The 24,595-nt window shown below is 28.3% G+C and overlaps 2 protein-coding genes across 3 annotated transcripts; one reads left to right on the top strand and one right to left on the bottom strand.

The window, feature by feature from the left end:
* The first annotated feature begins 10,776 nt into the window (after window positions 1-10,776).
* LOC101506354 (uncharacterized) lies at window positions 10,777-13,235 on the top strand. The gene is made up of 4 exons (XM_004509008.4): window positions 10,777-11,066; window positions 11,443-11,590; window positions 12,693-12,763; window positions 12,861-13,235. Exons 1-4 carry the CDS (start codon window positions 10,842-10,844, stop codon window positions 13,098-13,100), a joined length of 684 nt encoding a protein of 227 aa, XP_004509065.1. The 5' UTR covers window positions 10,777-10,841; the 3' UTR covers window positions 13,101-13,235.
* Window positions 13,236-17,522: 4,287 nt separating this feature from the next.
* On the bottom strand, window positions 17,523-21,945 carry LOC101506675 (adenylyl-sulfate kinase 3). 2 transcript variants are annotated; one of them, XM_073370982.1, is made up of 7 exons: window positions 21,375-21,945; window positions 20,283-20,423; window positions 19,375-19,529; window positions 19,164-19,277; window positions 18,955-19,039; window positions 18,681-18,727; window positions 17,523-18,062 (listed from the first exon to the last, which is right to left on the bottom strand). In XM_073370982.1, the coding sequence occupies exons 1-7, from the start codon at window positions 21,637-21,639 to the stop codon at window positions 17,946-17,948; spliced, it is 924 nt and encodes a 307-aa protein (XP_073227083.1). In that variant the 5' UTR covers window positions 21,640-21,945; the 3' UTR covers window positions 17,523-17,945. The 2 variants fall into 2 exon arrangements, with proteins under 2 accessions (XP_073227083.1, XP_073227084.1); XM_073370983.1 differs by having other exon boundaries at window positions 17,523-18,044; window positions 21,375-21,932.
* Window positions 21,946-24,595: the final 2,650 nt, after the last annotated feature.

Genomic DNA, 24,595 nt, shown 5'->3' on the forward strand with positions numbered 1-24,595 from the left:
AATAAATGAAAAAAGCAAGCAAGGAAGAGATGTTAGTGGATTAGCTTTTCATTATTTTTAATTTAGAGAGAAAAATAATAAAACTAAAGAGGAAAATAAAAAAGAATTTGAGTGTGTGAGAGAAGCATTGGATGAGTGGGAGCAGGCGTGCTGAAGTGAACTGCCAATTGAGGTTTGAGAGAGTAAAAGCTGCCGGCGTGAGTCATCACATGTCATCATTTCATTTCATAACACAACCCACTCACGTTCCTTGCCTCCTAATCGCTTTCCATATTTCCAACCAACTTTTTCTTTCATTTTTTTATTTATTTTACTACATAGGACTCTACTCCAACAAAATTAAACATTATTATTATTTTCAAATATAATATATAATCATCGTTTTTCTAAAATAAAATAAAATAATGAAAACTTGGTGATATATTGATTTTGATCAAAAATCAATATTATAAATTTTAAAGTGTAATTTGATCAAATTTGAGACAAAAATATTATGTTGTTTTTAATTTTAAAAATTATTTTAAAATAAAAAAAATTCGCCCTCCCCACATATTGTATATCAATTACAGATTCCCTAAAATAAATGTCACTCGTAATATAAATTATGACTACTTATAAATCAAAATAATTACGGTGTAAAAAATTATTTTAAAAGACTATGACATAGAGAAAAAAATTTGAAAAATACATCTAATTTATAAGACTTCAATAATTTTTAGATTTATACATTAAAATACTTTATGTTCCAACATATTCTCAATTATTTTTTTTCCTTTTAATAATAAAAAATAGAGATTATGATGAATAAAAAAGTAAAATAAAAAACTTTTTTAAGGAATTAAAGTTTAACTTAACTTATATCATTCATTAATAATTACTCAAGCATTACACAAAAATCATAATAAAAAAATAAAATAAAATAAAAAGGGAAACTAGCATAGGAAATAATTAGAACGGTATAGATGTGTTGATTGCTTTTAAAAAAATTGTGTTATGTTGTTGATAAAAAAAAAAAAGTTGTTTTAGCGGTAGCGCTCGTGGTGGTGGTTCGTCGAAGGTCAAAATTGACGGAGGTGGCTGCGTGGACGCTCTGACGGTAGGGCTCCTGGTGGTGATTTGCGGAGGTCGAATTGATGATGGCTTCCTAAGGGATTTGCAAAGGATAATGAATGTGGTGATGTGTGGCTCATGCTTTATCCAACTCTCTACATTTTAAGAAGATAGTGGTTTTCTATGTTGATCATAGAAGCAAAGAAGAACTATATTTTCTCTATTCTTATTTTTTTAGGAAAATAAAACTCTCTCCTTCAAACCAAATTTTAGTTCTCAATTTATAGGCTACAAGGATGAATCGTTGTGTCCATAAGATAAATTGAGTTTTGGTTTTTCTATTGTTTTGCATAAATCATGTAGTGACAAGTGAAGACGAGACTTCTACTTTTTGTGAAGTACATAATTGGTAAAGATGAGACTTCAACTTTTTGATGGAGTGCAAAGTTGATGAAGATTCAAAAAGAGAGAAACATGAAAGCTTAAAATGTGGATGAGCGAAGCTTGTACTATTTCTACAAAAAATATTATTTTTATTTGTTTATTAGTTATTGTTACTTTTTATTTATTTATTTTTTAATATTTTTATGATGTAAATTAGACATTTTATTAAAATATGAGTGAGAATGTGAGCTCAATTATTGAAATAGATATATGAGTTTAACTTTAATTTTTTTTTAAAAAAAATTAATATAATAAAATGTGATCGTAAATTTATAAAATTAAAAACATTATTATGACGTATTATTTTTTGAAATTTTTTAAATGGTAGAACAAAAATTAGAGTACTATACTTAGCATGTGTGGCTTTTAAAAATGATGCAAATGTACACCTTTGAATTTTTTTGGGTGGGGTGCAAAGGGAAGAATTATGGAGCCAAACATTAGTGCAATTTGAGACGCTGAAAGATGAATAATTTGAAAAATGAAAAATTTGAATTTTTCTAAGAGGTCTGATTCAACAAGATTTTGTTGAATTAAATTCCTCCTAATATATTAGATTATTGTGGATTCGAACCCTTTATGGGGCAATAATATTGATGAAACCGGAGAAAAAAAAAAATCAATGAATTATCAAAGAATAATTTTCTTGAGTACCAAATTCTTGTTGATTCATATTCAACATAATTCAACATATGCCCGAAAATTGTTTTGTATCTTTGAGTTACTCTAAAGGGGACTAAGGTGTAGTCGATACTTATCCGTAAAGGTTATAATTTTTATATAATAATTTAATTGATTATTCAAACAATTGGTGCAAAAACTCTTGTCTAACATCCATAATAATAATGCATAAATCATATTTAGCACCAAACTAAATACGTCGGTGGTGTTGTTGTCATGTCAAATTTATTGAGGTTTAATTATATTTAAACTTAAATATAGTTTTAGTTTATCTATTTTAATTGATTCGTAATTTTAATTTATTTATTTTTAATTTTATAATTTTTGTCTTTTTATTTTAATTGATTCGTAATTTTGGTTTTTTTATTTCTAATTTTTCAATTTTGATTTCTTTTATTTTAACTGATTTGTAATTTTGGTCCATTTATTTTTTCAAATTGAGACATTTTATAAATCTAATGGATCATTTTTTTAAATAAAATTTAATGGATTACATTTAAAAAAATATTAAATATTTCTTTAAAAAATATTTTTTATTATAAAAACATACTTAAAAATAGTTTTTAATTATTTTAAAACTAATTAAATCTTAAAATGGTTTATTTATTATTTTTAAAAAACTGATTTCAAAATTTATTATTTTAAAAACTGTTTTTAAAAGAACTTTTAATTATTATTGTTATTAATTCAAATATGTTTTTAAAATAATGATTAATAATTAATAAACTATGACTTTTTTAAATAATGAAAAAAAGATAAGTTCTATTTTTTATTTAAAAAAATATGTTTTTTTTCTTAATAAAATATCTTATTTTTTAGTAAAATTCTGTTTTATGATAAAAATAATTTTTTATTTAAATTCTGTTTTCTTTTAAATATGATAAATATATTAAAAATACATGTAATCATGTTTTTAATATATTAAACATATTAAAAATATAATAAAAATCATGTTTTATTTTAAAATCATAATTGGATTAATAAAAATAATAACTAAAAAAATTTCAATTTTTTTTAAATAATAAATTTTGAAATCAGTTTAAAAAAAAAATAAAGTGGACTAAAATTGCAAAATTAGAAATAGTGGGACTAAAATTACTTATTAATTAAAATAAGAAGACTAAAACTGCATTTAAGCCTTATTTTATAACTATAAGTACTTTTAAGACTTACTAATTTAGTTTTTTTGGATATATATATATATATATATATATATATTGCTATTGATATAGTATACGATAAAATAATGTTTTGTGGATAATATTAAAAATAAATAAATGAAAACAAGTTAAACATAATTAACATTCTATAGAAAAGAAGTGAAGATGGAAACCAAATCATTATTTCATAGTGAAGTTGAAAATTGAAAATTGAAAATTGAAATTTTTTCTTTTTATTCTTTATCTATGTAATTTATAGTTTTTTCTTTTAGTCAAATAGAATTATATATATATATATATATATATTTTTTTTTTTTTTTTTTTTCAACCAAGTAATAATCACCCATTAGATGTTGACGAGTACTAAAATTTCACGTGGCATCTCACATTATCTAGGTTAAATGGAAAATGACATCAATGATTAAAACAACAATAATTTTTATTTACTAGGATCAAATCTACTTTTTTTAAAGACTAAAGTGATAGATTAATTTTACTTTGAATTTCCTTATTTTTATCTAGGTTAAATGGAAAATGACATCATGATTAAAACAACAATAATTTTTATTTACTAGGATCAAATCTACTTTTTTTAAAGACTAAAGTGATAGATTAATTTTACTTTGAATTTCCTTATTTTATCACATTTAAGAAAAAATGTCCCTCTATTTTAAAATTAAATTCTTTAGTATCTCAGTAATCATATTCGTTCCATTTTGATCCCAATCAATATTTGTATAAAAAAATGTGATGAGTTTTAACAAAATTAAGAATCTTAGCCCGAAAAGTTCTTTAGATTTATCTTTGTATTTACAATATGGGAAATAAATCATCATTAAGAGGTCAACAATCTATTGAGACTAAAACAACAATAAATATGATAATTGAGGTATCAAAAAGATTGATTTTAAAATAAAAAAAAAAATTTGCGTAAGTATCATAAAATAGGAGATCAAAAACTCAAATAAACTGAAAGTAACAATATTATAGAGATAAAAAATACTAAGTTATCCTTATTAAATTCATTTGTCGATTTTCTTAATTCATTACACGAAAATACATATATTTCTTGTGAATTATTATCAACAACCATTAGGCTCCTTATATTTCCAACAACCAAAGCACATGAAAATATCATCAGTTATTTCTAGAAGCATTTTGAGTGTCTTTTGAGTGTCTTGACCCTCATAAATGACAAAAGTTATTAATAAGACCAAAGTTTCAAAAAACAATGTCACAAAAATGACAAATTTTATTTGTTTTAATTTTAATTTTCAAGGACCAAGACTTTTGAAAATAACTTTTGTGCGTTTTAGAGTGCATTGTCTTTTGATAATTAATCAATATAAAATATCTTAAACAATACTTATTTTAGGAAGGAGGAGAAAGTAATCATATAATACATGTTCATATCACATAAGTAGTTCGGTCGATGAACTAAAAAGTATCAAAGACATATTAAGAAGATGATCTCATATTTAAAATCGAAAAAGTAACATAACTTATTAATTTCTACCATTTACTTATAAAAGAGATTCATTTTCCAACTTGCATACACTTATTAACATAACTTTATTTTATTGGGTCACACTAACAAGTATACTTAAGAGCACTTGATAAACAATAATAATAATAATAATAATAATAATAATAATAATAATAATATAAAAAATTGTAGTTACAAAGGATAAATTGCACAATTTCTTAAATTTTATTTCTATATTTAAACTTTCAACGTCTATCTCTTTTTTATTATACAATAATTGATGGGTTTAACAACAAATATTTAAGTTCAATCTATTTTTTTCGGTTTCCTTCAATCAAATTTTTTTAAAAAATAGACAAGACACTGACGTTCACAGCTTTGGCCTTTGGTGACATTTTTTCTTTTCTTTCTTTCTTTCTTCTTCCAGGTTAGCCCCCCATATCCCATTTTATTCAATGAGAAAGCTGTTATTTAAAAGGATATGTAGTTGAAGTGTCAAAGCCTCAATGCACCTTATGATAGTACCGCGATACTTTTCATTTGGACGGTAGCACCATATACAAACACATTTACCTCATCCACGACATATACACCCTAAAATGTGATGTGGCATCTTAAAAGTTAAAAATATATCAACCTAATCTCCTACACAATTGACTTATTTAAGAAATTTTATAATGCGTTTGGATACGGAATTTTATGATGTAACATAATTTTAGTGGATAAAAAAAACTAATTTATAATTGAGTGAAATTTAATCTGACTTTATTTATAAATAAATAAATAACTGTAAAAAAATTAATATATTTAATTGAATATAAATAGTAGTACATTGTAATTCTTAAAAAACATAATAATAAAGGTAGATGTTGGTGTGATGGACAATGTTTGGCAGAATCTAGGTATAGTATTCACGCCAGACATGAACAGAAATAATAATAGAGGAAAATTCCGTGATGAGTGGCATAAATCGATTGGATCTGTAACACCCCAGAAAGCGAGGAGGTGCAGAACAAGAATTCTAGTAAATTGTAATCTCTGCTCTGCCACGCCACATTTCAGCCAATAAAGTTTATATTCTCTAATGCGCGTTACTATTTACTATTTACTATTTACTATTGTGAAGCCTTCATTTTCATCGATTAATTCATAAGCAAATCATGAAAATTCTGACCACCCAATCGACTCATGTTCTTCCAGAAGACACAATCACAGGAGTGAACCACACACACTTTAGACAATATGATATATTCTTGCAAAACTAAACATTTTACTGTGCGTCATTTCTTTCCAATGCAAAGCAAACATAAATTCAGATTCTTTACCATTCATACAAGCTTTTTAGCAACACTCTTACTATTCCTATAGTTTTCAAGTGCTTTCCAGCATCACATGTCATTTTCTCAGCTTAAAATATACACAAATTTTTTTCATTTAGTTCAAATTTAAACTAAATACATTAAATATTTTTTATTTAGTTTTATTTATATTTTAAAATAAATAGAGTACTAGTTTAGTAGGACACATTTTTTTTAAAGATAAAAAAAATTAATTTTGGTATATTTGAATCTTATCGAATAGTATCTAAAATTAATTTAATTTGAATTTAAAATATATACTTTTAACTCAAAATGTAAGTTTTACATGTATATTTATTATTCAACTTTCATTTACATAACTTTTAACTAAATTTATCAACAACATAAATTTAACTAACATAAATTTTATAAAATAAATTTATTCAAAATTATTTTTTTGCTACCACAAAACAACTTATACTTAGATTATGTTTGGTTGAAAGTGAGAGATTCATGTGGAAAATAAGGAGAAGGAAAAAAATAAGAATTATAACAAATTTTGTAAGTATTGTTTGATATTAGTGAAGACGAAGAAAAATTAAAAAAAGTGTATTTGTTCTTTTCCTTTTATTTGATTGAATTAAAAGTGAGAAAAGAGAAATAATAATATTTTTGAAATAAATTTTTTTTCTTAGAACTCAACAAAAATAAATAAACTATGTTTCAAATTTAACTAAACACAATTGTATAATTGTCAATTCTTGGGAACATTGCCAATAACTCTTTCCTATTTTTTTACTAATTTTTCAATTCAATTTTTTTATTATGAACTAAGTATTATTATTAAATGGAGTAGAAGAGATACTCCAATTCATTACAAAGATATGAACTTAATCATTTTAAAGACAAACCAAAGAATTAATCCATTTATTAGAGAGTACTAAGACTATAATTCTTGTCAATTTTGCCCTGAAAATTAGCCGTTCTTTAAAAAAAAAATTGCCCAAAAATCAGGTCCAAGAGATTATCTTAATTAATTTACTTTAATACATAAAAGTCCTTTTTTTTTTATTCTCCCATTCAGGCTTTTTACAAAACTAGTAATATAAATTTGGAGTAAATCATTAAACCGTTCTTTAAAATTGAAGGGTTCAAGTATATATTATTTTTAATTTTGGAAATAGGGAAATAATACCATAAAATTGAAAGACATCGAATAACATAGTCTATTTGTTAGTTTGCTCCGATAATGATATTGACGTAAACGTTAACTATTTGTATGGTGAGTCCAACTATCAATCAACTCGTTGCCGTGAAAAAGATGAACTAATGTCTAATTTTGTAAACACGAAGGGCTAGTTGCCCGATTTTAAAAATTCAATTATTGAAACTCAATTTTTTTAAAACTTAAACTATCTCCTCGTTGCAAGAGCAACGTCTCCATTTATATAATACATTCTTGTTCATTTTCAATGATTTCATATCTTCTTCATCTAAAAACTTTTATTTATATAATTCATTCTTCTTTCTCTTCCATGGTGTTCAAATCGTAAAAAAATAGAAGAGAACCAAAAACTACTTATTTTTCTTCCTCCATGGGAAAAGTATAAAGTAAGTGATTCTTAAATGTCATTGTGAAATAAAAGTTGTGGAAGGCAAAGTTGATAGTTTGGTAAAGTAATCCTCAACTAAGGACAATGGAGTTTATTGTGTTTTGAAATCAAGAATGCTGGACAAAAATGAGTCATTATAGAATGAGGTCAAAGTATTGAATTATATTTTGACAATAATGTTCATATTTTATATTTTGAACTATTGTTATGGGAGAAATTAGTTTCAATGAGTTTACCTAACATTGTACCTGAAAAATATAAAATATTCAATTTGGCACTTGAAATTTATAATTTATAATTAAATAAATTCCCAAATGATTACAATTACAGGCAAATTAGGCTCTAAGACATACTTTTTTAAAATAAGCTAAATACCAAAACACATTAATAAAACTCATTTAATTCTAAATAAGTTTCAATTAATAAGTGTCAGTTACATCATTCAAAATATACTATAACATCATCCAAATAAGTGTCAATTATATCTTCTAAATGATTCCAAAAGAGAGATTAATAAATAATAAATTACATCATCGAAAATATATCAAAACATCAACAAGATAAAAATAATGATTCAAAATGCTTAATTCTTCATATGTTTACTGCCCTAGACTTAGAGGTTGCATCTCTAGATTATAAATGAAATACATGAAATATGATTTATTTGTTCTTGAGCCAGACTTAGGAAATGACACTCTGATGGCCGATGGTTTAGAAGCTAGTTATGTCATGGGTGGTAATGCTCTCATGTGTGGAGATGATGGTGCACTCATGAGTGGTGGTGTGGGTCTCCTTATGAGTGGTGGTGCATTCATGAGTGATGCTGTAGGGCCTATGATGAGTGGTAGCCTTATACCAGATCCATCACGATATATAACTGGTCCTCTATATCGATATTTTTAACTTGTCAAAATAAGAATCAATGTACACAAATCAATCTCTAAATTTGATCACTTACTTGCAATTTGATCTCTACAATCATATTAAAAATTGCAATACAATCCTTGAGTTATCATACATTTTTCTAGTTCTTGATGCATCTATTTGGACAAGTACTTCCTGGGAAAAAAAATTGATCTCCACAAATGGGTCCAAATTGTGACAATGATATTACCATTTTTCTTTGTCCCTTTTGCGCCTCAGTTTGGGGAGAAAATTAGAGAAATTAACGAGCAAGATTTGAGATAACAATAAAAAAATGGGGGAGAAAATTCGGGAAAAAAGGGATACTAAAATTGGATAAAAGGGGAATCGAAATTGGAGAAATTACCTTTGACAATAAGCATGAAAAGAATTCTATTCCAAAGTTCTTTTTAGTTGCAACAACTTTAACAACAACTTTTCTTTTACAATGACAATTGAGAATCATCTAGTTCAAGTTTTTATTAATAGAGGAAGAAGAATAAGTGGTTTATAATTCTTTCATTTTCTACAATTTGAACATTGTTGAAAAAGAAAAATAATGAATTGTATAAATAAAGGTTCTTAGAGAAATAAGATGTGAAATAATGGAAGAAAAACAAGAATGAATATAGAAGAAGATGTTCTTGTTGCAATGATGTCAAAGTTTCAGTTTTAAAAAAAAATTGAGTTTCAATTTTGTTTTTAAATCAGACAAGTTAGATCACGTGTTTCTACAATCTAGTTAAAGTCTCTCTCTTACGTGACAATTAGTTGTTTAGTCGATAGGTCCGCCATGTAAGCGATTAACGTCCACATCAATCTCGTCAACAAAGTAAATTAACTAGAGACTATATTTTTCGATGTCGCTCAATTTCTGAGTTCTATTTGTCTATTTCTAAAATGCAAAGGAAAAATGTCCGACCACTATAGTTTTAGGAAGCAATTTGATAGTTTACTCTATAAATTTTTTACTAAATTTCTAAAAGGTTAATTGTTATTCAGTGAGGATGTAAAAGAATGTACAATAGCGACAAATCATAGTTATTCATGAGTATGACTTTATAGATAATTTTTGTAAAATTCAAATATCTCTAATGATTAAGTAGGAGTTGTGATTGAATGACGATGTAAAAATTATTGATAATATAAAAACTCTTTACACTAATAATACATATAAATTTAATTTAATTATTAAACCAACATACATTTCAAAAAATTGTCCTTTTTATTTGAAGCAAAGTCGTGGAGGGCATTCACATTTTGTTTTTTTTGTTTTTGTTTTTGTTTTTATTTTTGTTTTTGTTTTTTTTTAATAAAGTTGTTATTGTCATTTATCGACTTATTTATATATATAATTATTAAATTATTGGTCACATGCACCATCGTTTAATTTCTTAAACATCAAAATCCAACTCTAATTAATTTACAAATTTTAACTATGATTTTCTAAAGAAAAAGTAGATAAGTACTACCTAATTAAAATTTCTCACTTCGCATTAAACATGAAAACTTAAACATTAACTTTTTATGTTATTTCTATTATGTCTTTCATACAGCAAAAATTACATTTTGTTATTTTTTTTTTAGAGTTACCATCATCTGCTTATGTATTTTTTTTATTGTTATATTTGAGTCGTTTGAAACTTGATTTAGTTTTGTCATAAATTTATTTTTTAAATTTATCTTTTAGTCTAGATTCGTTTCAATTTAAATTGGTAAACACTTTGATTTATTTAGTAATTCAAATCCAATGAATAAAAAAATAATTTTTTTTAAAAGAACGAAGTATAACTTCAACTTTAAATTTAAATATTAATAAAAATAAATAAAAAATATTAATGAAAGTCTATATAATTTAAACTAAATTTAAAAATCAATTTTATCGTTGATTTTGATTGTCAAATATGGTTTTGGTCTAGAAATAAATTTTATTTTTTAGTAAATTTTAATGAAATATTATATTACTCTCATTTTCTTTATTATTATAACATTTATTTTTTACCGGAAAAAATAAGGGTTCACAGTTCAATTATTTTTACCGGATAAAATATCATATTTATTCTCAGATTAAACCAATCCATTAAACTGCCAATATTTTACAAACTGGGCCTAAAATGAGCATCAGCCCAATAAAAGCCCAATTCTCTGTGCTATCTTTGAGCACCGAAGCAATGGTGTCTTGAAACGAAACCTGAAAGAGTGAACAATGGCAGAAGCAGAACCCAGCAATGGCTACTGCAGCAGCAGCGGCGAAGAAGACGGTAACGCAGCATGGAGAGCAGCCATCGATTCCGTCGCAGGAACTTCTTCCTATGTTTCTTCCTTCATGGATGGATTTTCCGCCGTCAAAAACAGTGACCCCAAGAAGCTCAATGAGAACAATCAAAGCCGAAACCCTAAAATCCAAAAGATTAAGCACTACCAAATAAAGGTCCCCTTCTAAATTTCTCATTTTTATGTGAATTTGAAATTACTCTAATTAAGATCCGTTTCTTTTTTATTTTGCCAAAAAATTACGATTTTTTGCATTTGCTGAGATTATCTATGCCCACAACACAAAATACAATTTTGATTACTAAGTTTACATTTTTCTGTTAGTGGAATTATAATTAGGTTTTTGGTGTTGTTCAAATTCTGAATGTGTAGCATATGTAATTTTTTATTTATTATTATGTTCCAAAATTTTGATAATCATTTCAATTTTGGTTTGGATTTTTTCTATGTAACTCTGATTAGTGTGTATAATGTGGTGGTGTACTCTTGTTCTTAGAACTTTGATGATTTATGTTGTGTATGTTTCTTGGCAGGCACAAAAGGTTCTGAATGACATATTGGAAAATGCAATAGAGATAGTGAAAGAACCCATCCCTGTCCTAGATGAGGATTCTAATATCAATGATTGCGGTATTCGCTTGTTTAAACATTCTCAACCAGGAATAATCTGTGATCATGTAGGTAAGTAAATGAGCTTTGTGCAGTACATTGTTAATATCAGTTGTAATTCTTTGCTATACCAATAAAAGGTTGAATTTAAATTTTGGATGGTTTTGGTGGTTCCTATTTTGCTTTTTCAAGTTGACTTCATATTGTGGTGCTGTTGGCAGACATGCATATAAAATTTATCTGAAATATGAAGAAACAAAAAAGCTGCATTGGGTAAAAGCCGATGATGGTGCTGTAAGCAAAAGCAGCAATGCTTTTTTTTTTTTCTTTCTTTTTTCAGAATAGTCTGTGCCACAATTGTTAAGAAGTGGAGCCCAGATCAGCATGCCATGCACCTCTTTATACACTCTGCAATCTTTTGTTTGATAGTTGTCATCAGAATTCAGAAGATGATACTTATTTTACATTTTAACATTGTTTTATGTTTTATCCTTTATTGCAATGTGGTACTACATGTTAGTTAACAACTAAGAGGTTATCATTGTGCATAAGTCACTATAGAGAAGCATGCCCTGGGGCCCTCTGCTGTAACTTACGGGGCTCTTTTGTCTGGCAAAACACTGCTGATTCGCCAACTGAACCTGAATAATGGTCCTGGTTATTACTTTGTCGTGTGTTTGTAAAATTGATTTGAGATGATCTAAATTTTATAAAATAGATTAATGTTGAGAAACTCTTCTGTTAAACAACTGGTTGTGATATGTTCTTAAAATGGGTTTTTAAGGAACTAAACTCAACCACCTAAAGGCAATCTTTGTTTCCGTGGTGGATTTATGTATCAATGCACAGTCAACCAAATCACCAATTTGGAGCTTTGAAATATCACTGTGAAAAGTATGACTGTTGAAAGTTTCTTTGAACAGGAGAAAACAATACCTACGTCATACCAAACATATACTAATTTCAATGCAACATCTTGCTGTCTAGGCCAGATTTCCTGACTGATTTTTAATTTTACATTATGAGTTCGATGGAAATTCAAAATAAATTTTTCTTGAAGTTAAATAATATATAGTGTAAGGTGTTGAAAAATTATCAACTTTGTGATCTATCTTTTCTATATCACCGACTTGCATTGCATGTGTTGCTTATACTTACATCCACATGGCTGCAGATGAACCCCAACCTCCAAGGAAACGACCTAAAATACTTCCTGGAGAAGATATTGATGAGAAATCAAAGAAGGTGTATATTGTTAATCAATAGATGTCTCTCCATGTTGTTTAATTATCGTATATTTTGTTTGTTATTCACTTGATGACTGTTTGCAACCTCAAAACAGTTTAGAAGACGGATTCGATCTATTGCTGTTGATGGAAAAGATTTAATTGCCGCAGCAAATGATGCATACAAGAAGTCATTGGGTAGACTAGAAGCTAAAGAAGCAGCAGCAAAAGCTGCAGCCAAGAGAGAGGAGGAAAGAGTTGAGAAATTGAAAAAGATTAGGGGAGAGAGGTGGCTACCGTCCATGGCCAAGGAGATGCAGGTCAAAATCAAACACAAACATTCAGGATTATCATAGTCTTAACTTCAATGCTAGTTTATGTGTATCTTGATGATCAAACTTGTTGATTTGTTAGTGGAACTTGTTCTACCCCAAAACAATATTGTTATAAATTATTATTTAGTTTGTAATAATAATTTTTTATTTTTATAATTGTTTTGCTGTAATAGTTTTTACAAATTCAAATTTCTGAATATGTAAATACTCCATCAGTAAAAAATATAAGCAAAATTTGACACATCTAAATTATAATAACAAAATGTAAGGGAAATTGATTCTTTTCATACTATTTAATGATAGTATAACAAAATGCCCTTCATAATTAATGTTACTTTTGTATGCTATTAAATGAGATGGATGAGGGGTAATTTAGGTAATGAAGTTGAACGTTTAGATGAGATTGACAAGAGCAAATGTGAAGTAAACGCAATTGATATTTTTTTTATCATATTACATACCTATGATAAATTTTTTTCTTTAGTCTTCGTTAAAAAGCAAAATGGAAAAGACTACCAAAAGGTTGAGTAAAGGTAAATAGTGATGCTACCTTTACCGATTGTGGAACTTGGGGGCTTGGCTTAGAGCAGTTGTTCGAAATGATGAAGGTCGAGTTGGAAGTTTTGGAGATGTAACAACGTCTGAAGGTTATTCAATCTCGCTCATTTCCTCGCAGGAGGAATCGCTCAAAATATTGATAGGGAATTAGAGTTTTTTAGCTATAGAAGATGCAATTTTGTGAAACGGAATGCTAATCGGCCTGCCCATCTTTTGGCCCATTATGCTTTTATTTAACTAGTTTTGTACCGTACACTTTGTACTGTGCACCCCCACCTGTACATCCTACCCCCATTCTCTTAGAAAATACCATATTGCTCCTAAAATTATTAGTAAAAACCTAAAAAAAAAATTCTTTCTTTTTTTCACTCATTTTCTTCGAAAGTTTGAATTGTCTGAATCACATATTTGCAAACATTCGAACCTTTGAAACCTTCGAAATTCAAAAGTAAGATAAATTTCGAAACTTTGAAATTTTCGAAACATTAATTTTTCAAATCTTCGAAAGTTTTCATGAACATGAAACTTTCGAAGTTCATTTTTTCTGAAAATTTTGAAACTTTCGAAAGTTTCCATGAACACAAAACTTTTGAAATGCAAAAACCTTCGAAACTTTCTTACAATCTGAAAGTTTCGAAATGTAAATTTTTAGAAACATAAAATTTTTCGATTTTGAAACTTTGGTATTCATGGAAAGTTCCGAAATTATTTCGAACAAACTTCGAAAGTTTGGGAACAATACAAAAGTTGATTCCGAAGTGTAATTTTTTTTAGTAAAAATTAATAGTAATAAATAGTAATAAATTTTATACCTAATTTTAAAATTAGTAATAAATTTAATTAATAATAATATTATAATTTTTTTAATTATAACAGACAACATGTACTTTTTAAAATAAATTGAAACTTTTGAATTTATTAAAATTTTTGAAATTGAATTACTTCGAAAATTTGAAAGTTTCGAGCATTACGTTTCGAAAGTTTCAAATTCATCAAAACTTTCAAAAGTTTTGATGTTTTCTGGAAAATCACACTTCGAAACTTTTAAATTTATCTAAAGTTTCGAAAGTTTCAAATTTAACAAAACTTTCAAAAATATCAAAAAACTAACTTTTTATTATTTCGAAAGTTTGTAATTTTCGAAAGTGGGGGTGAGAAATAGAGTGGTAATTTTTTTTATGATTTTATACAAAATAAAAAGTGTAAAATGGTCTTTAGAGAAAAATGGAGGGGTGAGAGGTACAATTGGGGGTGCACGGTACAATTCTCTTATCTAACCCAGACAATGTATGGGCCGGGTACATGTCATTTTATAGAAATTTAGATTTTGTACCCTCAATTGAACTTATACTCTAAAATATTAAAATTTTAAATTTGTTTCTTTAATTTTTATTAAATTAATAGTAAAAAAAATTACTTCAAAATTTCACTCTCTCACCAAAATTTCTGATAAATAATCTTTTTTTTTTCTCAAAATATCTGGTACAACTTTTATAATTATTGAAAATTTTGTGTATTGAAATTTCTGGTAATTAATTTTACTCTAACAAAAATTTGTGCTTTGAAATTTTTGTTAGTTAATTTTACTATAACAGAAATTTTAAATTTTGAAATTTTCAATACGTAGTATTACTTTTTTGTTGGATTTTTTTATAATTTTTTTTTGGATTAAAATAAAAAATTGAAGTAGGGAAGGAGAAAATATTGTTGTGTATAGATTTGACTGAAGAATTCATAACCAATTAAAATTTTGAGTCACGAGAAGCTGTCATATCACGGGCAAGAGAGATCAACAAAATTGAGTAGCTGTTATCATTATTTGCTGTGGTTGAATCTCTTCGTTCCTCTTTCTCTTTTTCTCAACGACAACTATCTTATTAGATTGTGTAGGAGGTTGAATTCGAAAATATTCAACGGTATTTTTCGCTCATCTGATTCTCACTGAAAAAAATTAAATATAAAATAAATGTAAAAAAAAATTAAAAACAAAAACTGGACTGAAATTTTCAAGAATAAATGAAATTTTCGAGATTTCCACCGAAAGTTTAAAATTTCTAGTAGTTATTTTTCAATATTTATGACATGGTAAACCTTTATTAGTTCTTTAAATTTGATTATTTTTTTAACTCTTTAATACATAATTTAGTACTTATGAGAGTTTGATCTTGATCAATGATTGCACGATGTTAATTATTGTGAATGATTGAGATTTGTAGCTGCACCAGATTCAACTCCCTAAAGTAATTTTTTTTTTTTTCTGCTGAAAAAGAGACCGGAAGATAAGCGATCAAAGCCAATTTCCAGACTCAAACGAAATATACTACACTAACACGGTAAAGGAAGGATAAAGCAATAACCCACGAATAAGTTAGTTTACCTTTAAAAACAGTTTTACTTTATTCATTGAAACTAAAACAAATAATTAATGTTTACAAAAAACAATTGGTGCTTATTTATATCCATCAATCACAATTTACAAATTTAACGGTGTAACATAACTTTGCATCGAAATTGTAATATCTCTTTAAAACAAGTTGTTTCGTTTAAATGAATCTTTACGATATCATTTTCAAGTACTAATTAATTTTACTTGGAGTTAATTTTTTAATCAATTTTTCCTAAAATTTAAAACAAATTATATATACGAAACTTTTATGCTTTGGTTTTTCCAGCAAACATATCCCTAAAGCTGCTAGACACATGTAGTCACGTACATTAAATAACGGATAATAACTGCCACTGTCACCACTTTACCCGAGTTACAACTACTCGACGTTAATTGAATTAAATAAAGATAAAATAAGGAAACATCGCGGAAACAACGGTTTCTTTATCTGCTGCCAACTCCGAAAGCACGACCCAGAATCAATTCCCCTTATTATACCTTAGTACCTACCTTCCTCACTGTCATCACAATAATAATACTCAACGGATACACATTTGTTTTGATGAATGATGATGACACACGTGCTAGCAATGGTGGTGGATGGTGTTAGTCACTTTGTTAAAACGCTTTGGGGTCTTCAAGAAAGGCGATGGTCTTACACTTTTGATGTTGTTACCTCTGCTGCGGTCTCCATAACCGTGACATTTGTGCTCTGTTTCTTGTCCATTCATAATCATATACAAAGACGAGGAGGTGATATGGTATTTGCCTCTTTCTGATGTAATGCAATGTAACTACTCTCAGAACTATATGTTTCTTTTCTTAATCATTTAGCAAATTTTTATTATTTATAAGGTTTATGTACATTGTATTGCCCATGATGTTAGTAAGCTAAAACTTTATTTACGTCGATGACTCGCACCCTTCCTCGGCAAGAATAAGTGTTCACCATAGGTAAGGCTTTAAAGAAAAATTTGACTTATTCAATCCCGCCCTTTTATTGATGTATGTTTTTGGTTCTAAAGAGTCTGGTGGTTAATCTCACACTGGAGAGAGGGGTATTCCCACTTCAAACTCACGGTCTAACATATTAAATGTCATTGGCTGTACTTATGAGACAGCTCTGTTGATATTATCCTAATTTTTTTTTTCTTTTCACCTCTTGATTTCATCACTATTAATTATGCATTTTCAGACAGCCTTACTCTGTTGTTCAAGTTTCAATACCACTAAACAAGAACCAATAAAGGAGTAAGGCTTACCATATCATAAGTACTCCTCTGTTCACCATTTTAAAAGCACCCCAAACTCAGGATCTCCTCCACGAACAATACATCTTCTGTTAATAAGTAGCTTCCCATCCACTATATGGATTTTGAATTAATAGATAGACAATTTTCCCAAATATGATTCCTTGTTCTCTTGTAAGTTCAAAGGTGTGGCTTTATGCGGCTTTCTGACCAAACAATTGCTTGATTGTAAAAGTCAACAAAAGCTAGTTGATTTTCAATAATAATTTATTGGGTCATATCATGTATCTCTCAATATAATCTAAATCCATTTACATTACCACGGAGAAACATTAAGGATAAGAACTCCCTATTTGCTATTACAGGGCACTATACATTACAAAACAACCAATATTGTCTAAACATACAAATCACATACACTAAATCATTTCTCTCTACGTGCTTGTACCAATCAGCACCAACTCCTAACTCCTTCCTCATGGCTCCACTTTATTGATTTAGTCCTGAAGCAGATCTATGTGCAGGAAACGATGATTTCCTTGCAGCTGGAAGGAGCAATTTTTTATGTTCCAAAATCTAATACACACAATATAACTACAGGCTACAAGAAAGACCCCTTTAAAATTAAAACCCCATTAAAGTAAACAAAAAAGAAAGGCCTCTAAAGCCAAGTCAGGCCTGTAGGTGTCCAATCTTCTCCAAATAGGATACCACTAATTCTGCCATATCTTTAGGAGACTTACAGTCACCTCCTTTCTGTTGTAATACTATCTGCAAGATAAAGGTAGTCTTTTGAAATGAAAATTAAAATTGGAACCAATTACATGGGAAAAGTTATTTGAATTAGGAATCACAGAGGGGAAAGTTCAGTAGAAGTTTCAAAGGAAAAGCGTGAGGCTGGGTAACCATGACTAGTGGTTTATACTTTATACAGTAAGCCTATGTCCCATCCATTTAAGATCAGAGAAACAGAAGAAAGGAAATTAAATTAAGAATTAAATAAAAGAAGCTACTCTTCCTTTGTCCAGAAGGCAACAGTTTTCCCTTCAAAGTTTTGGATAGAAGCAAACAGAATTTAAATATTTCAGTTATAAGTCAGCAAGTGATTTATTTTCTATATGGTATTATTCTTGACTCACTAAAGTTGTCAACCATTTTTAAAACAGTTAATGACTCAATTATTGGTTAACAAGCTGTATAGATTAATTAATGGACTTATAACTTGTGAAAGTATTACTAGCTTATCAGTAACAGGTTTTTTGTTGTTTAATATATACCTTGCCCGCCAATAATTGAGGCACCATTAACCATGTAAAAATAGAATGAAAAAATTTAGTGCAAGAAATATTTTCCATTTCCATTCTCTTCCTCTTTAACATTACTAAGAGGAACAATACAAATACACACCTCACAGCCACAAGGTGGTTCATATGGATCATCTATACCAGTGAAACCTGCAGCATACAAATACATAATTAAACCCCAATAGGAGAATTGATACTCCACAATGTTGATTAGAAAGAAGAAAAATTAAGCATGGTATTCTGAACTCTTGATGCTAATATAGTAAAATAACAAATACAGCAGGGCGAAATTTTAGCACCCCATGGGCACACCACATATGATGCCAAATTAGATTACAAGCAGCAATACACCAAGATGAAAAGTTTTCCTACGATACCTTTGATCTTTCCTGCTCGAGCAAGCTTGTAGAGTCCCTTTGGGTCCCTAGCTTCACACACATGTAGAGGCACGTCTATGAAAACCTGCAACATGTGAGCATTGTATTTGCTATGAAGAATATTTTCTTGTTTTATAATTGTACAGTACCTTCATAACAAATGCCGAACTACCTGCATTATTTTAATCACCACAATAACTAGAATATACCTCAATGAAATCCCCTTCTGGCAGTAGAGCCCTGCAAGCATCTCTATCCTTTTGATAGGGTGATATCAAACTAGTGATGCAAATAACACCAGCATCTGCAAAAAGTTTTGCCACCTCACCTGAAAAATTCAAAAACATGATGCCTGACTGTTGTTAAAATAATACAATATAACTGGAACATATATGGAAAGGAATTTATGAAGGCAAGAACCTCACCAATCCTTCTTATGTTTTCTGAACGATCTTCTGCTCTAAAACTAAGATCACGGTTTAGACCATGCCGAATATTGTCGCCATCAAGGATGTAAGATAGTTTTCCTCTGGAGTGCAAGCTTTGACTCAAAGCACATGCAAGAGTGCTTTTTCCTGAAATCAATAATGGCTAGTGAGTGCATAACGCAAGAGTGCGCATAGACAGAGAGACTGGGGGTTGTTGTAGCGTATCTACAAGAATGAAGAGTAATGGTATAGCCTGACATCTCAATAAACCAAACACATAAGCTTTTATTTCCTTCATCTGTAGAATTATGTTTGATAAGTAGAACTGTTTCCGCCATATGCTAAAATTAAACAATTTCAAGGTATCGCTTATTCTTTTTAACTTCAATGGATTTTTATTGTGATACAATATTACCAAGAGCAAGATTAAAAACAGCTGCTTATAGCAAGACTAAGTGACAGTAAACAACCAAAAATCAGTAATTTGAATAATGGTGATTTCAAGTTTCAACAGCATAACTTGCCATGGGATGTTTCAAGTGCCGATACAAACTCTATAAGGGGATACAATTATTCATGTGATGGAAAAAGAGTAGAAGTATGTGTTCTTCTGTGATGAAAGTGTCTATTATAGATCTATATCCTAACTCTTGACCATAGACTATTTTGTCCAGTTTCACATGTATGTATGTCAAGTTCAGTTAAAAACAAATGCTCACTGTATCTGCCCATACATAGAATGTAATACTGCATAACAAGAAGTCCTGAAAAGCCAGAGAGATCTCGAAACAAAATCACCATCAAAATCCTATTCTTGCACACAATTGTGCTTTATTTTTGCTTGATTTCACAGACTAAAGCAGAAATCCGTCGACGGTAACTATCTAAAGAATTACAAACCTGAACCACTGAGGCCAGTTAGCCATATAACACAGCCTTTTTGCTGAAGAAGCTGCTGTCTATCGCGTTTTTGAATAGGACATTCATGCCACAAAATGTTTGTTGAGTTCCCAACGTTTGACATCTGGCGGAGTTGAATACCTAGTTAGATGACAAACTGGTTAACAATTTGAATTCTATCAATCATAATCGTATGCTCAATGCATAGCTTCTAAACTAAGCATCAAATGCGCCCCAAAAAAAGTCAACTGTCCGTAAGTATGTATCAAAATTCATTTGCTTACTCTACAATTTAATGAAGTCAACGAGATATCCAGTCACACTGAAGCAGGAATTTCATAAAGAAATCGTTTTTGCTTTATAAATAACCATCAGATGACTCAGAACACTCAAACCTTATCTTAAAAGATGAGGACAATAATGAAGGACACAAAAAAAGATAAGCAGCAAAATAGAAACAACTACACAACACTAATCACTCGTCCAATTATTGGTGATTATGATTTATGACACTTACCTGAAAAATCACCTCGGTAGCTCTTATTAACAACTTCTGAGAACTAATTGAGAACCTGTTCTTTCAATCTGCGAACAGATGCATCCATTTTAATTTAACTGTTTGGCCAATTGGCACAGCATAAATGACATAACTTGCTGTAGGTACTTGCTAGCTACACGCCACTCAATTGTGTGACCCACGTAGCTTAGCTGTACATATTTTATATGCTTCAACCGGAATCTCTATCTCCTCTGTTTTTCTTTCTAATAATTATTATATCTCAGAACTTAAACAAATGGCATTTATTTAATTAATAAAATAATAAAAATGTTCTAGATTTTTCTGAAGTATACACGGTCTTTCTACGGTATAATGAAGCTCGTTGAAATTACCTAATGAATACTTTAAACATGTAAAGACGAATAGTAATGCATACAATACAATATAAGAAGAAAAAAAAATACAAATACAAATAAAGAGCGAACGGATAATTTCACAAAAGGCATTGGAGATTCCAGATTCCAGATCTAGACAGCTTTTTAATCCTACGAAATAAAAAGAATCTGAAAAGAAATAATTAAAAAAAATAGTACCAGAAAACGCAGCACCGTTATCCGTACAAGACGATTCAGAATCCTTCTTAGCCTTAATCGGTTTCAGAAAATTCGATCTCGAACGGTCGTAGAGGAGTATCAGGTTTCTGCGACTGTGGCACGACCTAGCGGCATTGATTCTGCAGAGCATAGAAAACCCTAGCTTCTCCGGGGGCGACGAGTGTGACGTCGTTAATCGTCGGCATTCGAAGTTGCGGAACATCCCGGTGCAACATGGCGGTGGAAGTGATTTCGCGGTGGTCATTTACGGCGGGGAAAGTTAAATTAGGCGGCAAATTTTAGATTCACTTATGAGTTTGAAGGAAATGGTGAGCGCAGGTTGTTTTGTAACCGTTTTCTGTTATGGCTAACATTTTATATATGGTATTAAATATTTTTAGTATGATTTGTGCGAATTTGATTCGTCATTGATAGATGCTATAAAAGAAGTGGCCGATTAATAAATATGAGAGAAAAACACGATGACTGTGTTTTTTTGTCTTGTGATTCTGGTTAGCCACACGAAACATATAATGCTCTTAACAATAAGGTTAGTGTTATAGAATGAATTAAAAAGAGGAAGATCTATAATTGAAAAGATACGAGCTTTTGTATTATTTTCTTCACAGACGTTTATTTATTACAATACAATATTTATTTATAAGACTAAAGGGAATGATTTTATCAAAATAAATAAATAAATGAATAATTACATTATCGACCACTAACAATTATTAGATTCACTCGTTAATAGGAGTTAGAAAAATGTCAGAAGATGAAAGAATGAACATCAACCAGAAACTATATTTATAATATTCTATATTCAGTGTTTATCGTTGAAATGTCTCATTAACATTTTATTAAAAAAAATATTATTAAAAAAAGGTTTTTTAATTAAAAAAGAAATACAATATTTTCTTTTTTGAAAATTTTAGAATATATTTATTTTTTTCTTTCAATCAAACAATAATAAAGAGTAATATTTTTTACTAGTTGCTAAATTTTTTACTTGAGGATCACTTTGTGAAAAGGTATCCAAGAATATTACATGAACTATTTTGTTGAATACCTAAATCACTATTTTTCTATAGATCATGAATAAAAAAGAACTTCAGTGAAATATGTTTTGTTATATCTCTTTTAATGTATCCTTCTTTCAAATGAGTAATGTATATAATATTATCTTCATAAATGGTTGGTACACTCATTTTCATGAAAGATAAAACATAAATTTTTTTGTATGTGTTGAATCATATACCTCGAAGTCTTTCTTCAAATAATTTATATAACTTTTAGAAACTCTTCAAAAGTTCATATAATATATTATGTTATTAATATTGACAACAATTATAACAAATTAATTTTTAAATATTTTCATAAAAACATGTGAATAAATTGTCTCTCTTTTCTATTTCATCTATCAACTAATTAAGAGAAGTGGTCATTTAATTTCTCATCCATTTCTCTTTCATCGAGTTATCTCTTTATAAAATCACTCAAACCAATCACAATCTTAATGTATGAATGAAGTTTTCTTCTAATTTTGCCTCCTCTAAACCAAAACTCCATTGTTTGCAAAAATGGAATGAAATTGAAAGGTATTAAAGTACCTAATAACTTCTATGATATGAAGACTTTTCTATAAGCAATGTTGTTGAGGACCAAGAAGTCTCTAATAAAGAGGAAAGTAAGATGGGAATTTAAGTCCCAAATTTAGGGTTTGTTTGGTTCAATAAAATAGAGAGAGAGATAAACATAATAGAGATTTATCTGTTTCATAAAAGGAAAATATATTTTTTTAAATTTATGTTTGGTTGAAGGGAATGAGAGAGAAAAATATGAAATTGAAGTTGATGGATAGAAGAGAGAGGTGGCATTGCATCCAAGCACATGTCATAGGGAGATTCGAGAAAACAGTGAGAGATGCGAGAAAGAGTCGTAGAGGGAGAGACACATGCAAAGTTTGAAAGGACGAGGGGAAGATCATTTTAAGTGTGTTTGTATGTGTGTGTGAGAGAGAGGCACGATATAAAGGAAATGGTAGGAGGTATGAGAGTGAAAGGGTTTCTCGAAATATTATTTTGGTAATATACAACTATTTACTTATCAAAATATTATTTTATTTTGGGGATACTATGGCATCTCTAATCCTAGTAAACTCTGCCCCTTTACAAATCCGATTTAACATGTCAATTTTTATTTTTCTTTACAAATAAATTATTCAATTATTATTAATTTTCTATGCACATTACTTCTAAAATATTAATTTTATTTTGTATTTATCATAGTACAAAATATACAAATAATTAAAAATAATAATTTGATAAAATTAACATTTTTTTTATTTATAGTTATTTTTTTAATATGTGTAAAATAAATAAAAGTAAAATTTATTAGGAGATAAAGAAAATATTTGTTAAGTGCTCATATGTCTAATGAATCGATACCTTTATTGATTTAATGTTCGATTTAATTTTGAATACCTAGCATGTAATCATAACAATGGCACTTATTATTTATTAATGTATCCATGTCATGTTAGTATGCCTTGTCAAAAACTATCATGTTAGCCTGCAATCATTTGGGATTTTCTTTTTTTACTCCAACTTTTTATTGATTTATCACCTCAAAATAAATGTTAGTTAAAAATGAAAAAAATAATTTAAATTTCATAAATACAATTCAGTTGATTGATTTAAAAAAATATTTATTTAATATAATATTATTGAATGAATATACAGTTCATTAATTTTTAAGTAAAAAAAGAACAATTTTATTTGATCAATAAAAAGAAACAATTATTAAAATCCATAAAAGAACACCTATAAACAATAGTTTTTTTATAAAAAAACTCTTAGAAACAATTATTACGAGAAAGACTTTTTGTGAGGAATATTGTGGAAAAGACTTCTTAAAAACAAAAAACATTTAGAGAGAATCTCTTATGGATTTTATTCTAACTAGTTTTAGTGCTTTGTGGGCTCCGAAAGGAAATGGACCACCCACCCAAGGAATTGGTGTCGGTCTCATTTTTCATGTGTTCATAATATATTTTAAATTATTATTAATTTTTAGTATAATTGTTCATACAATTTTTTAATTTAATTTAAAATAATATTTTAGTTATTTATTTATTTTTATTAATTTTTTATTTATTTAATTTTAAGTGAATAATTTAATTTTGTATATTTTAAAATGTTATAATTTTTTTGCAAAAATTC

Source organism: Cicer arietinum, chromosome 7 (genome assembly GCF_000331145.2).
Source record: "Cicer arietinum cultivar CDC Frontier isolate Library 1 chromosome 7, Cicar.CDCFrontier_v2.0, whole genome shotgun sequence".
NCBI classification, from domain to species: Eukaryota; Viridiplantae; Streptophyta; class Magnoliopsida; order Fabales; family Fabaceae; genus Cicer; species Cicer arietinum.

What these genes read in the sequence shown, in the direction of transcription:
- LOC101506675 (XM_073370982.1), bottom strand. Translation starts at nt 21,639, where the DNA reads ATGACCACCGCGAAATCACTTCCACCGCCATGTTGCACCGGGATGTTC. An exon ending in TAACGGTGCTGCGTTTTCTG is followed by an intron (nt 20,424 to 21,374) that starts GTACTATTTTTT and finishes TCATCTAACTAG; the next exon opens with GTATTCAACTCCGCCAGATG. An exon ending in ACATAAGAAGGATTGGTGAG is followed by an intron (nt 19,278 to 19,374) that starts GTTCTTGCCTTC and finishes TTTTCAGGTGAG; the next exon opens with GTGGCAAAACTTTTTGCAGA.
- LOC101506354 (XM_004509008.4), top strand. Translation starts at nt 10,842, where the DNA reads ATGGCAGAAGCAGAACCCAGCAATGGCTACTGCAGCAGCAGCGGCGAA. An exon ending in TTAAGCACTACCAAATAAAG is followed by an intron (nt 11,067 to 11,442) that starts GTCCCCTTCTAA and finishes GTTTCTTGGCAG; the next exon opens with GCACAAAAGGTTCTGAATGA. An exon ending in TTGATGAGAAATCAAAGAAG is followed by an intron (nt 12,764 to 12,860) that starts GTGTATATTGTT and finishes ACCTCAAAACAG; the next exon opens with TTTAGAAGACGGATTCGATC.